Genomic DNA, 14,268 nt, shown 5'->3' on the forward strand with positions numbered 1-14,268 from the left:
GTTGTGCTGAGCTGGCTGTTGTCAGTCTGTGATTGTAGTTGAGCTTTGTGGTTTTTGCGTTAGTAGCACTCGGAGCGTATGGTTCTCTTTGGGCCCTGCTGACTCCGTGCCTGGTGCCTCACTGAGTATGTCCACCTGTCTCCTTACTCGGGACATACATATTTGCGCCATCGCTTTTGCCGCTCCACTGCATAGAGATGACATCACCGCTAACACACACATACAGATGGATGCATGTAGGGAACAGGGACATTAACACAGTCTCCATATGGACAAGTGGGCAGGTTCGAGCCTCTCGTCTGTCAAACAGTGCGAGTTGTTTACTGCTTGTCGAGTTGATTAGTACTCAGGCATGTGGCCTCTAATATGTCCTCATATCCTGTAGGTGATCTGTTGCCATTTTAAGCATCTAATAACAGCTTTTCTCTCTGTGCTTTTGTTTCTTTTCTTTTCAGCTGTGATTGGGTGGAGATCTTGGAGCCACGCTCCGGTGAGCGCATGTATGTGAATTTAACCACTGGCGAATGCGGCTGGGATCCTCCGCCTGGTGTTTCTGTCCGCCAGGCAGACGGCAACCAGTGGTGGGAGTTGTTTGACCCCCACAGTGGCCGCTTCTACTACTACAACTCCGCAGGACGCCGCACAGTCTGGCATCGACCCCAGGGAGCTGATATAGTGCCCCTCTCCCAGCTGCAGGCCATGAAACGATGCAGCGAGGCCAGGCAGCCTGGAGCGGGTGTGGATAGGCACCACCATGGGACCTCAGGGAGTGTCAGCAGCGTAGGGAGCCAGGGGCGTTGCACCCCTCTACCTGAGCGGGACAGGGACAGCCCTCTCCCTCGAGCCTTGGAGTCCAACGACGAAACTGCCAACCCTGAGCTGGACCTGGCAGCAGACAGCAGATCTCAGGGAGATGGTAGCAGCACCGAACACAGCACAGATGGTGGTAAAGACCCGCAGAGGTAAGCCTGACTAAACCTTAAGTAGCCTTCTACAGCATGTCTGGAAAGAGAATTGTGCTTAATCATTAGCGGCTCATATTACCTAGAGAAAAGTGGTGCAATGTGATAGCCATCAGTGCATGTGCCATACCCAATTGTAAAGGCTTTCAAACGGTTATGCTATGAGAACTTGCAGGATTATTTTGACTGTTGACCACTTGGGCTGGACTCAAACTGCTTTCTTGTTTTCATTCTCACTTATCTGAACATTCCATATGTCCCATGTTTCCATAGTATTGCCTGTGAACCATGCTCAGCCATTTCAGCAAATCGCTACCAAATGGGGAAAATGGTCAGTTATATTACAGAGCATGACATTTCCCCTCACGCTAGGGTTACTGGTGCAGAACGGGCCCTAACAGTAAGTCATTCAGAGACCCCATCATGTGCTTTGCTTTGTGGCCTCATCCAAACCACCGTCTCTTCCCTCCAAGCTGGATTCCACACATGCCACTTCTGTTTCCCCTGGCACATGGCCACTGAGGCCATCTTAGTGTCCTTCTGTGCGCTCACCGCCACCCTGCTCCACTGCGCTCTGCTCCTCTCTGCCCCAGCCCTCATTTCATTTTCCTAAAACAAATTTCAGCCCCTGGTTATCATAGACTGTAACGCCTCTTACGTGCATGCATGAGAGGCATGTGAGAGAGTGTTGTCTGTGGTTAATAACAAGCAGAGCCACTATATTCGAACTGCTTGTAAACAAGGTTGACCCTGCCAGGTTTCTGTGGTTCTAGGCTTTGCTTCTGCCACACTTTTGCCTTCAGGAGTTTGCTCCTTTGACCCTTTAAGAGTAATTAAAGCTGGTGGGGAAACTAATTAGTTAAGCGTTGCTGCTGAACGGCAGTGCTGGCGGCCCCGTTGTTTTTTGTGTGTGGGCAGTGTTAAAACTCCTCACAGGGTCCCACTCTGCCCCAGTGATTCAACCTTTCCCAGAACCCTTTCTGTCTTTCTTAAAACACTGGCCAGCTGTGTTCAGCCGAGTTAGGATCAGGAGTCTTTAGCTCACTGGGGATTGATACCCTACTTAGCCATATGGCCCATCACGTGCTCACCAGCCTGTGTCTCTTAGCAGGTAATGAGAAACCACGACAAAAGACACAAAGAGGGTAGAATGTGACAACTCAAAATGGATAAAAACAAACTCTGAGAGATGCTTGTCTTCAATTAGCGGTGCACTTTATTAATAATGACAGGAAGAAATGTGTGAGAAGAAGAGTTGGGGGAGGCACAGTGGTTTGAGTTGGGTTGGAGTCATGTCATGAAATTTTATCCTGGATTTCAAGTATTTTGAAAACAAGATAATTGAGATAAAGTGATTATTGTACCACATTTATTTTCACAATGTGGCTTCTGTCCACAATCACAGATCTCCTCTGCTGGTCTCTTAACTTTTTTCCATTTATTTTCATATGAATTTTCTTTCAAGTTTGAGGAAATAAGCTCTTAAAAGTAATGTTTTTAAGCTCATTAAATGTATGAACCTCTGAAAGGGATTGGTAATTGTTTTAAATGTTGGCGCACATATTGAACAAATCTGAATATTGTTTTTCACCATAAACGAGCAACCCAAAGTTTGAGCTTAGCTAGTTTATCTAACACCCATCTTTTTTTTTTTCTCCCTTTCTTGCCATTCTCCTACCTGTCACAACTTGTCACTTTCCTAAGACATTGCGTTCATTGCGTTAGGTCTGTTTTTGCATCATAGTTTTCTTCCTTTTTCAGAGGGTTTTTATTCACTTCTGACCTTTGAAAACAATGCTATACATTGCAGAGATGGGTCTGTTCCAGTTTTTCCACTGCTGGTGGGCTTTTGTTTCAAGCTATTAATAAATCTGTTCAAAATAGTTTCCAAAGTTTTCAAACAACACACCCTGTACTATAATATTATTCCAGCCTGATAGATACAGTTTCCTCTTACTGTGTGGCTCATATCTGTATTTTTCTTAGTTTGTGATCATAGGAAGTGAAAGCACATGAACTAACTACCTGCGTGCCCAATTTGTTACTCATTGGCCGAGTCTTATCACATGTCATGGGAATTTTTTTTAAAAGTGTTTTAGTCTAGAGCTCATCTGGGAAGTACCGAGCTCTTCAGAGATAAACATGCCAACTACTTTCAGTTATGGCCAGGAAGGCGTGACTAACTGATCTCTTTTCATGATGCAGCAGACAAAGGTGTCATATACCAGATGGCTTAAAACATCTGTCTTGAATTTCACTTAGCTGTTTAATGCATGTGCAGGTCTGTGCTGTCATTAACCAGGTAACATGTGTGGGAGATTTGACTCTAGAAAGTGTGTGTGACCTGAGTGTATGTGTGTGGGCTCCCTCCATGGAGGAGACCTGCTGAGGCTGGGAAGATGTTATAAGTCTGCAGAGGACACGTGACAGCCAGACAACCCAGAAATGAACCAAGGTGGTTCACATCAGGGTCGCAGCACTCTTTTGCCTCTCGTGCCACCCTGGGGTGTATAATAGACCACTAATAGGAACAAAGGCTTTCTCTTAAAACCCCGCTATCCCCTCAGTCAACTGAATGCTTTCTCTGAGCTGGAAGTGTAGGTATGCTGACTAGAGAAGAACGCCCAATAACTTGAATGTGCCCTCTCATTTAGCCCTGTAATGATATAGCGGTGCACCAGCAATTCAGTCAAAGCATGTCACGTTGACATTAGACACTTAAAAGTCGCCTTTCCTTGCTTTGGATTTGTGAAGATGCAGAAAAATGCCATTTTCTATCTGAGTACCAGAGTGTACGCAGTTATGTTCAAGCTTATACCAAAGCTTCTACACATCAAAGAGGAGTCGGCACAGCTGCTTTTACGAGTGTGCACTGACTTTACTTAAAGGGATGTTGGGTTTCTTGTAGTCTGATTTATTTTCAGGAAGCCAGGGGACCAACTTTTAAAAATATTCCCCATGAACTGATGAGAAGTGAAAAACAGAACTGGAAACGTTTTCTTTAAATTTCTCTTTCACTTTGTGTTGGGAATTTGTTGAAAGGGATTTTTTCAAAATTAACCACACACTCAAAAGCAAAAGCATAAAAAGGCTAAAAGCACAACCGGCTTCCCCTCATATAGTTGTGACTCACTGGCAGTGAATCATGTGGGAGAAATCACCAGTGGGTTTATTTAGGAAATGAGGAGACGTCTTATAGGGTCGATAACGTTTTTAAGTTTTTTAATGAGTCACACATTGTGTGCCTGTTGACTGCCAGAGCAGAAGCTCCTTATGCTTTTCATCTCCTGCCACTGTGAGGATGTAGCCACAACATACATACTGGACAGACTTGTTTCATCTCTACACTCGTGGTGTGGTAAGCTCTTTTTTTTAAAAGATTTTTGCAGATGGTGTTGTAAGTCTGCCTGTAACAATAAAGGTTTTCTCTCTTTTTTCCCCCACATCTACATAAAAGTAATACTGTGGGGAAAAAGGTTGAACTTGTAATCCTGTACTTTGGTCTGGTTAGCATCGACAGGGTGCTTGTTTAGTTTTATTCTACGCTCGTTCTCTTACGGTTTCCTTCTGTGTTTTCCATACATTTATGGCTTTCTTGAACTAAATCACAGAGCTAGTCTTGTGTGTCTCGCTGACACAGACAAAAGTCTCTCTTGCTCTGTTTGAGATATCATTGAAGCCTTCCTTTTAATGTTAACTTTCCTCTCGGGTTCTGTGATGGTATATTTTGACTGTTTTCATAAAGAACTCAAGGCAGCACATGTGAGCTGCTTGAGGCATAATTCTGACTATCTCAGATTCTCAGATGACTTGAAATATCAAAGATGGGTTGTTGGGTTTTTTGCTTAAAGAGTTTCCACTATAGTACTTTATTTTATCACTCTGATCTTTTACTGTTAGAGACTGACTATGAAAGGGTCTGTGTGTGTGTTTAGATGTGTGAACAGGCAGCTGTTTTAATAATGTCATACACGCTGTGCTATAATTTGACTCCTCAGAAAAGGAGTCGCAGATATACTTTCAAATTCCTGGGGCGAGTCTCTCTGGAATTTACTTGGGTTTGGCCTTACACTTTCCCCTCAGAACGAATCTAGTGGTTGTCCTTTGACCTATCCCGGCACTCCCCATTAGTTCAGGCTTCGAGAGCCACAGACGGACACAGCTGGTAGGCGTCTTGGTTCATAGTAGGGACGTGCGTCACTTCAGCTGTTTCAGGACAACTGGGCTCTCTCAAGGTATCTTGTAGGAAGTGAAATGCTTAAAGCTTTGCTCTTCATGTGTGTTAATTTAATTATTTTTTTATATGATGGGCTATTCACAAGCGGGACGTAGAATGAGCTTTGAACCCTGACGTAGTGGATACAGCATTGTCCTCTGCGAATCTTTGTCTTTTTAGTTTCCTTCCTCCACGCAGATCGCAGTGATCCCATTGGTCTGTGCTCCGAGGTGTTTGTGTAGCAGAAGCTTGGCCTGTGCGACCTCATTTCCTCTTCCTGTCCAGCCAATGTTAATAATAACCCGTGCTTTTCAGACCCCCACTATTCTCAGGAGGAATATAAGAACTTCCAAATCCATATCCGGCAAAATGACTCAGCTGATGGCTTTTCCAACAACTGTTAGTCTATGTTTAAAAGAAAAGAGAAATGGATCTCCTGACAGCCGTGTTCCCGTAGCAGCACAGAAGATCACAGGGACAAATGTTAGTATTCAGAAACGTGACAGGGGTGTCTTGGACTGTGTATATGGGGGAGGCAAAAGAGCTGCTTACACTCATTCAAATTTGCTGATTTGTTTCCCAGGTCAGATTATGCAGTTGTTTTCACAAAGGCAGAATAAAATAACCTTGTGTTATTTTACATATCTCTGTCTTCTTGTAAGTCTCACATGCTAACTGATGGAAAGGCTTTCAAATGCATTCAGTATGCTATTCATGTGTTAACATGCGTCGCATGCAGCTATCTTTTGTGCCCATGACGTAGCTGAAATGGAAATTCCCTGTTTGCAAACACTGGTAGATTCTAATAAATCTAGAGAGCTCTTACACTCCCAATGATGATTATAATGTCTTTCTAACAACTGTGATAAATTGCTGTGCATAATCCCCTCCTGCAGCTAATGTTCAGTAAACACCTGACCAGCAGGCTACCAGCAGGCAACACACCCTTTTTAAACAACTTTGATTGTTGTTCAAATGAGGTCCAGGCCTGTTTAGTGTTACGTAAGAGCCCGAATGACTAGAGGTGGAAGATGGGTCGTTGTCTTCCCCTTTCTTGATCTCAATGGCTGTCGTTGACAGAGGCGTTTCCCTGACGATGGCACAGCCATGCATTGTGTTAGGCTCCCCCACAATGCCACAAAGGCCCCTAAATGAGCCCTGAGGAATTCTAGCCTTCCCGCTCATTCCCTTGCTGCACTCTCCCACGACTAATCCCCACCCCTTCTCATTTACACATGCTCACACTATTCTCTCTTGGTCTGTTCAACCCTCAGCCATCACCAGCAAAAGTCTTCCCATTTAAGCCAGTTGTTGCTGTTGTAGTTTCTCACAATTTTACTGTGTTTGTCTTTCATTTGGTTCAGATGTCATATTCATACTTTAGCTCACTAGAGCTGTTTTGATATGCAAATGCTGGAGTTGTGTAATGAGATTAAGGGTTTTAAACAGAGATGGAAAGCACTGTACAGCTTTTCTATTGGAGTTTGAGCCTCCGCACGAACTTGATGGTTGTCGCACCGAACCCTGTTGGCATCTAACATAATGCGCCAGGGCAGCACACGATGCATGTACTACACCTTTTCTGAGCCTGGGTGGAACAATAGCAGGCAAATAAAAAAGAAAGAAGAGCTTAGCCAAGAGAACTGATAGGTTTCGCTTTTATTTTTGTTGTTATTATTTTTATCTTGACAGTTGTTCACTTCTACAAACTGTCGGCAGTTGTTTTAATCCACAAGGGAAAGGATGCTGCTGAATTAATCAGAGGTTGTTGTGTTTTATTGAATGTGTGGATACAGGAGTAAAGGGTAATATTTTATTTGACATAAAGTTGGCTTTTGACCATGAAGATAAAGAAAAGTGTACAGGGCTGCTTAGGTCTAAAGATTATTTGGTTTCCATCTATAAAGTCAGACGTATTAGAAAGTCTTTATAAGCCCTCTTCCGGCCTTGGCACAGCATGTGAACATTGCATTAGGCATTTCCTGTTTGTACTGTATATGGAGAAACCCTCTCTCCAAACCTCCCCAGGCAGGAAGTAGTGGTCACTACTATGTCAGAGTCAATCCTCATTAAGTTTGTGACTCTCCCAGAAGGAATACAGAAGACAGATTAATGTTTTAGACTGGTGTATATACGAAGACCAGTTGTGATAAAAGCTCTGTTTCATGTGTGAGAGGTGTTGCTACAGCATACCAGTGCTAAACCGTCACCTGTGTGTCACGTACTGAGGTGGCAATCATTTTTGTGTCACCTCCCCCAGAGTGAGAAAACACGGACTGTTTCAAAGAGCACACACAGGGGTTTCACATGTTTACAGCTGTCACCTTGTCACCACTGGGTGGTGTGGGGTGATTCTCATCCATCAGAGCTCGTCTTCACACGTGTCTGTCTGTGAGTCTTTTATTTAGGCTGTAAAGGGTCTCGATTGTTTTTGGGAATGCAGAGATCTTGTGGCGTTCCCTCCGTCAGTGCTTGGGTCGTGGGGGGCAGACACTGGGGCCAGGTGGCTGAGTCCCAGCTGTTTACAGGCTCTGCACGCATGGTGAGTCTGTGGGACTGGTCAAAGATGAAAACAAGTTTATATTCAAAAGGCTGAGATGGTGTGACTCACACTATAGAGGAGGGTGGCACAGGGTCTAAAGAGAGAGAGGACTGAGCTGTAGCTAGGAGAACTAAAGGAAGTTTGCCGTTGGCTGGAGGACCTCAGGGGAATCGTTTAAGTATTGTTCCAGAGTTGTGGGGTGGAGAGGGGGGGGGTCCCTCTGCCTCTTTCTCTCCTCCCTCTGCGTCCTCTTCCTGCCGTTACAGCCAGACTTTCTTCTGAGTCCCAGTACACTTGGAAAAGGGAAGCCATTGAACATTGGTTTTGTCTCTCCACTGATCTGCGTTTGTGTTGGATTTACCGGGACATAAGGCGATTAGCTTTGATGTAATCAATTACCCCGCTGAATCTTAAGTAGTGATTAAAGGAAAGGAGGGTAAGTGTTCTTTGCCTACCTTTAAACTTATTTACCTCTTTGAACATTGATTAAGCAAGAAGATACTCTGAGCTTGTTTGTTTAGTGTTGCTACACATGACTTCCTCGGACCAGGCACCGTCTGTGTCCAAGCATGCATGTATGTGCAACAGTGCCGGCTTTAGACGCTCACTGGTTTAAGAGGGCAAGTTTCTGATCAACTGTGGAATGAAAAGTCCTGATTACTGTGGAAGATTATGAGGCAGCAGCAGACCAGAACAGTGTGACCAGATTGATGGCAGATTGTTTTACATTGCTGGGATTAGCAGTGGGTCATTGGTTTATAAGTTAGCCTGGCCTCTCAGCCAAGTTCAACTTCAAGTAAGTTGCACTTTGAACCCGAGTCAAGATATCATCTGCCCACTGCTGCAATCCTGACTTTTCTCAGATCAACCTCTTTTCCCATGGTCACAGTTGCTTTTCTAGTGTTTCAAATGTTTTTCAATCCTTAAAAATATCAAATATTACACATAACTGAACTTACTATGTTCTCCAGACATCTGAGACAAGCGTGAGGAGGAATGGATGTGTTTCAGTGAAATATGTTCAGAGAGTCATTATTTTTAGCCTCTTTAGCTACAACACACACTAAAGTTATTGTCTCATGCTTTGGCATGGCTATTATGACTGCCAGACTAAAAATGGAGTTAAGTATTTGGAGGTCAGTGAAATGTTTGGAGAAGAATGTGTGGATTGCTGCAGATTTTTTTCCCCAGCCCTGTCAGCAGTGAATATTTCAGAGTAGAGGAAACCTAGCCAGTGGCTGTATGACTGCATACATATGATTACATGATTTTTACTGCCTCTTGATGTTTGGGTTTATATTTAGACTTGATTATTTGTCTGATCTCATTGTGTGCATGTTTTCCCCTTTTCAGGGATACTTCTCAAAGATGGCAGCCAGCACCTGGTTCTAAGGCAGCCATGTTGGTGAAGGTGAACAGCATGAGCCGCACCCAGCCCAACCCAGCAATCCAGCAAAACCTCCAGCAAAATAAAGCCAATACCTTCACCCTCCACACCTCCTGCAACAAGGCCCAAGGGGGACAGTTCAGCTCTGCACAGGGATATAAAACAGCCCCTTCCGGCAAAATGACAGGTGACACACGTCAGGCCCATCACCTGAGAAAAGCCAGCAACGGCAGCTTTTGTTTGGTGACGTCAGACAGTAGCCATCCCAGTCCACTCCTTCACAGGTCACAGACGAGCACACCACGCCCCGTCTCTCCCCATTATGGCTGCACTGCTCCAATCTATGATGAGCCAGTTTCGGAGTGCCCTATATATGATGAACCCCCCACAGACATGGAGGTGGAGGGGGCACACTTGTACAATGGACAACTTCTGTCTCGTTTGACACCTACCCATAGTCTCCAGAAACCCAGACTCCTCCAGCAACCTGCTTCATCTCATCCAGGGTCCAGACACAAGAGAAATCCTTCTGCTTCCGACTACAGCCCAGCTGGCCTGGAGTGTATCAAGCACATGGTCAACGTGGACCCCAAACAGGGGCTTCTATCCAGCTCTCCTGTGCCCACGCGTTCCCCTTCACCTACCTCCAGGCAAGACCCTGTATTGACGCAGCCTCAACCGTATCCACATCCCCACACTCACTCTTTACAGCAGGGTCGAGGTCAGTTAAGGGACAGGGAACCAGGAACGCCAGGCCCAAGTTCACTGGACAAGAAACAAAGCTGGCGGGTCCTGGAGGCCACTGTGCAGCGCGCCATGGAGGCTCGGCACAGCAGGCAGAGCAGCCAGGCCTCTCAGGACTTCCCCTCCTCGACCCCGCAGGCCACAGCAAACTATCAAGACTCTGGTTACTCCACTGGCCCCTCCCCGAGTCTCAGGCGAAAGAGCAGGAGAAGGGTGGGAGCCGGTGGTGGTGCAGGAGGTAGGCCAGGGTCAGTAGGCAGCAGTGGGGAGCTGTGCGCCCTCAATGAGAGGTTGATGGCCGAAATGAGGGAGGTGGTAAGTCGCTCCAACACAATGAGAGAGGTGAGAGCAGGGCTGGATCCAGAGATGGGGGAGAGGGTTGTTGTAGCTCGGACACGCTCCCCCGCAGACTCACTTAGGTGGTACGGAGGAGGAGGGGGACGGGGGTCGGCAGGAAGGTGCGCATCTCGAGAGGACCTCACTGGAGGCCCCCGGACAATGAAAGGGGCAAGTACCTGTGACAACCCAGCCCTGACTCCTCTGGAAATGCCAGGGAGGCAGAAAAGAACTTATGAAAAGGTGGATACCTTGGAGTTGAGTGTCAATAGCCAGGCCAGCCTGTCGTCACCAGAGACCCCAGGACCACCCTCCCAGGTAACCCCCTTATGTTTCTGTGTGTATTTGTGGGTCTGTGGGTGGGTTGGTGAATGAGTGACGCAAACAGCAAAAAGTTTATTTTGTTACAAACAACTACTTACGATTGTAAGATAAGGGCTCTTATCCAGTGCTTATAATACTTTCCTGTTTGATTAAGAGATCAACTGTTTTTGTGTGGTCTGTTTTCCTCAGCAGGTGTGCTTGGATTAAGCTTTGTTCAGTTTGAGCGCTGGTTACTGATATTTGTCGAGAATCAATATCTTAGGAGGAAAAATAAATCAGTTTCACTGTCAAATGAATATTTAGCTGCTGCTTTTATATCATCAAGTTTGTATGTTCTGTGAGAGCTGTGAGTGACAGACAATATTTTGCAGTAATATTCTTCTTTACTATTAGGTCCAGTTATATTTTTTTTTAAACATAATTTGGTATTTTTTTTATTATGAGGTCTTATGGCTTATTAAAAGGTATCCATAAAAAATTGCTGTGAAAATGGAAAAACAAATTTCTGACCTCTATTTGGACTAATGTAAGTAGCATAGCAGCCAGTTCCAAGGTCTGCTTCTTCTAATCAACAGGCACACACCTCATGCATCCGTAAATGTTAAAATCTCTATATAAAGCCGTTTAAGTTCGCCTCTGCAACCCACAGTGATTAATGTTTGATGCAGCGGTTGCGTCTGGGATGAAAACAATAGGCCTAATCCGTTTCTTTGAGAAGAAATTAGAGGATTTTGTGAGTAATGCCTCTTACATTCCAGTCTTGAGTGCCTAAATGTCCCCAGGACATTTGACAGTGAGCAGGCTGAGCACCACTGACAATAATGGCCACAATCCCAGCAATAGCTGTCATCCTCTTACCACCGTCCATCTGCCCTGCCCTGCAGGTACTGTATACTCACATGCCAGCTCTGTGCTTGGGCATCTGGGGCCCATGCCAGGCCAGAAAGATTCAGGACATGGCTTCCCTTGGTCAGGAAGGAGAGCCACTGTGGCCCATATGGCCCATGTTTGGCAAGGAGTTACGAGGCGGACTGGTACCACGGCTTATTGGTACCACTGTAGCTATAGTCTGCTTGACAACAGCCAAGGCCCCCTAAGTCTGTCCTGGAATGTTCTTCAGACCTGCTGTTATGTCACTCATAGATTATAGCTGGTTATGTGTAATTACAAAAACTCTACTCTAGAAAATGTAGTGCTAGAGTTCTTTTCTTTTCAAAGAATGCACTGGAACAATTTTTACAGAAACAATCCTTTTCTGTTCCCACTGTTCCTTGTACTGATCCGTCTGTTAACTAAACAGTTTAATTTACTAAAATGAGTCTTTTACATAGTAAAATGTATTCTCTACTTCATCAAGCATTCAATTTGTTCATTTCATCTAGTACTATTTTAAAGCTGTAGTGGATTCCTTTTAAAGCCAAATCACAGACCTGCTTTATTTGACTGAGAAACAAAAATCTGAAACCCAGCTTGTCTGGCACTCATCACTTCCATAGGACCGCAGGGTCTCGTTAAAGACATGTCAATGCTTTTTAGGTCCCATTAGTAAATCTGAGCTTTGATTTTGGCTCAGGGTTTGTGTTGTTCTTGGCTGTTTGGGGGATATGCGTCGGTTACTGGATTCCTGTATTAAGAGAGCCAAGGTGCTCCTTTCACATTTACATGGCCACGAACTCAACCTCAGGGATCACAGGGAAGTCTTGTGCAGAGCATAGATGTAACTCGGTTAGTGTTAAAAAAAGATTCTTTTTTTGTTTGTTTTTTGGTGCCACTACGTGCTCACCTACTGTTCAGGACAGGGTTCATAAGGATTTGTGGAGATTTCTTCCTGTTTCAGTTCTTTGCTGGCATTAGGGAATAAATGTGCCAGTCCTGCAACAGTCCCCCTCGAGTCCCAGCACTGCAGAGCCGAGCATAGTAGGCAGAAAGCAGCCTGCCTCTCAAAGGCTGCAGCTGCATGCACACAGTTTGCATATTTGCTGCACTCTTGCCTCACATCCTCTCTCCTTTACTTCCTCTGTCCCATGTCCACCCCGTGTCCTCCCTGCAGGCCAGCACCCTAGAGCTGCAGGCTCAGTTGGAGAGCAGAAAGAAAGGCATGGTGGATGGACGGACTGCTTCCCTGGGCCCCCACCGCCCCACCAACCACGACAACGCAGAAGGAGGTGATGGTGCGGGTGGAAGAGTAGGAGGGTCTGCCTACCAACTCTCCTACGCCACCCTGCGGCAGCCCCCACCTCCTGACATTGGCATGGAGGACTGGGCCAGCAAGCATCTCAACATGCACACACAGGGACTCTTCCGGCGCCGGGTCTCCATCGCCAACATGCTGTCTTGGAACCGCGGGTCCATCAAAAAGCCCATGCTCATCACCAGCAATCGCGCTGTCAGGAAGGAGGCCTGCGAGATGTTCAAGCTCGTCCAAGCTTACATGGGAGACAGGCCCTCACGTCTCGACCGCCGTCACTGCGCCCTGCTTATCATTACCAAGTGCTGGGACATGCCGGGGCTGCGGGACGAACTGTACGTGCAGTTGGTGAGGCAAACCACAGGCAACTCCAGCCCCAGAAGTTTGGCAGCAGGCTGGGAGCTGATGGCCGTCAGCTTGGCCTTCTTTGCCCCCTCCCCAAAGTTCCGCTGTTACCTGGAAGGCTACATACAGAGACACACGGAGCCAACCAGCGACAAGAAATGTGAGTCTCAGACTGAGCAGCAGGGTGGGTCACCTTTCTTTCTTCTGTACCTCCCTGTGTTGTCTGATTAAAGTAGTTCCTGTTTTTTTTTTAATAGTTCTCATGTGTTCCTCCTTGCCCTTCTATTTCCCATTCGGATTATATTTCTGTTTTGTCCAAATGATCAAGTGTAGTATGATGAGGTGTGATCTTACTACTGGCTCTGTTTTTATCTAACTGATATTTATTTGACCTTTGCTATTGTGTGTGTTTCGTAGTGACCCAATTCATACTGGAACAACAGGAACTAAAGCTTAAGAAGAATTCAAAGTCCAGAAAGAAGCGAAAACAGAATTCAGAGGAGGAAGAAGGTACATTTTTTTTTGTTTATGTCCCTTTCAGTCCAACATATTACTTTTTGAAACAGTTTTCCCCACTTGGTCATGGTTATCTCTTGGACAGGGCGGGGGAATAAGTTTAAAGATGTTTTTCTACTCTCTTTAAAACATGTCTGGAGTCCAAGCAGAGCAAGCCATTACAAATCAAATATATCAGTCCCTGCAGAGTGACCACTCTGAGTGGGATGGAAAATGCAGCACTGTGCAGTTTGTCAGTCGAGTACATGCTGATGTACTTGCCGGCACCATGAATGGCTTCTTAGAGAGTTGAGCTGAAAAACAGTAGGATGAGAATTTCATGGGGCCCTGGACACAATTGGCCACACTGTGATTCGTATCAGCGGCCTCTCTCTCTCTCTCCCTGCCACTTGTTTGTCAGACGGCCTTTTAAGTGGATAGCTACTCATCAGCACGTGCCCTCATTAGACCAACCCACACTGCCAGCTCTGGTGATGATGTCACCAGAGAGGAACCCAATCTTTTCAACAACAGCGGCTACACGCTTTGTACTTCACTGACTCAGGGCTTTACGCTGGAAAACCTCAAGCTGACTAATGGGTCAAAGAGAAAGCCCACTGAACCTCGCTGAGTAACTCTAATGGCCAAAAAGAATCCCGATGACCGCCAACAAGCAGAAAAACAGTATGAAGAAAGCTGCTGTTTGTGTGGCGGGTTAAAGAGCTGGAA

At 45.7% G+C, this 14,268-nt stretch overlaps 1 protein-coding gene across 2 annotated transcripts in view; it reads left to right on the forward strand.

Annotated features, from left to right (window-relative positions):
- arhgap46a (Rho GTPase activating protein 46a) overlaps positions 1–14,268 on the forward strand; it is a 30,092-nt gene that overhangs the window by 10,541 nt on the left and 5,283 nt on the right. The window contains exons 2-5 of one of the 2 annotated variants that reach the window (XM_026168773.1): positions 456–962; positions 9,074–10,505; positions 12,562–13,228; positions 13,462–13,554. In XM_026168773.1, coding sequence (XP_026024558.1) covers positions 456–962; positions 9,074–10,505; positions 12,562–13,228; positions 13,462–13,554 — 2,699 coding nt within the window. The remainder of the gene's footprint in view (positions 1–455; positions 963–9,073; positions 10,506–12,561; positions 13,229–13,461; positions 13,555–14,268) is intronic. The other variant, XM_026168774.1, reaches the window with a different exon arrangement.

Source organism: Astatotilapia calliptera, chromosome 5 (genome assembly GCF_900246225.1).
Source record: "Astatotilapia calliptera chromosome 5, fAstCal1.2, whole genome shotgun sequence".
Classification (NCBI taxonomy): Eukaryota; Metazoa; Chordata; class Actinopteri; order Cichliformes; family Cichlidae; genus Astatotilapia; species Astatotilapia calliptera.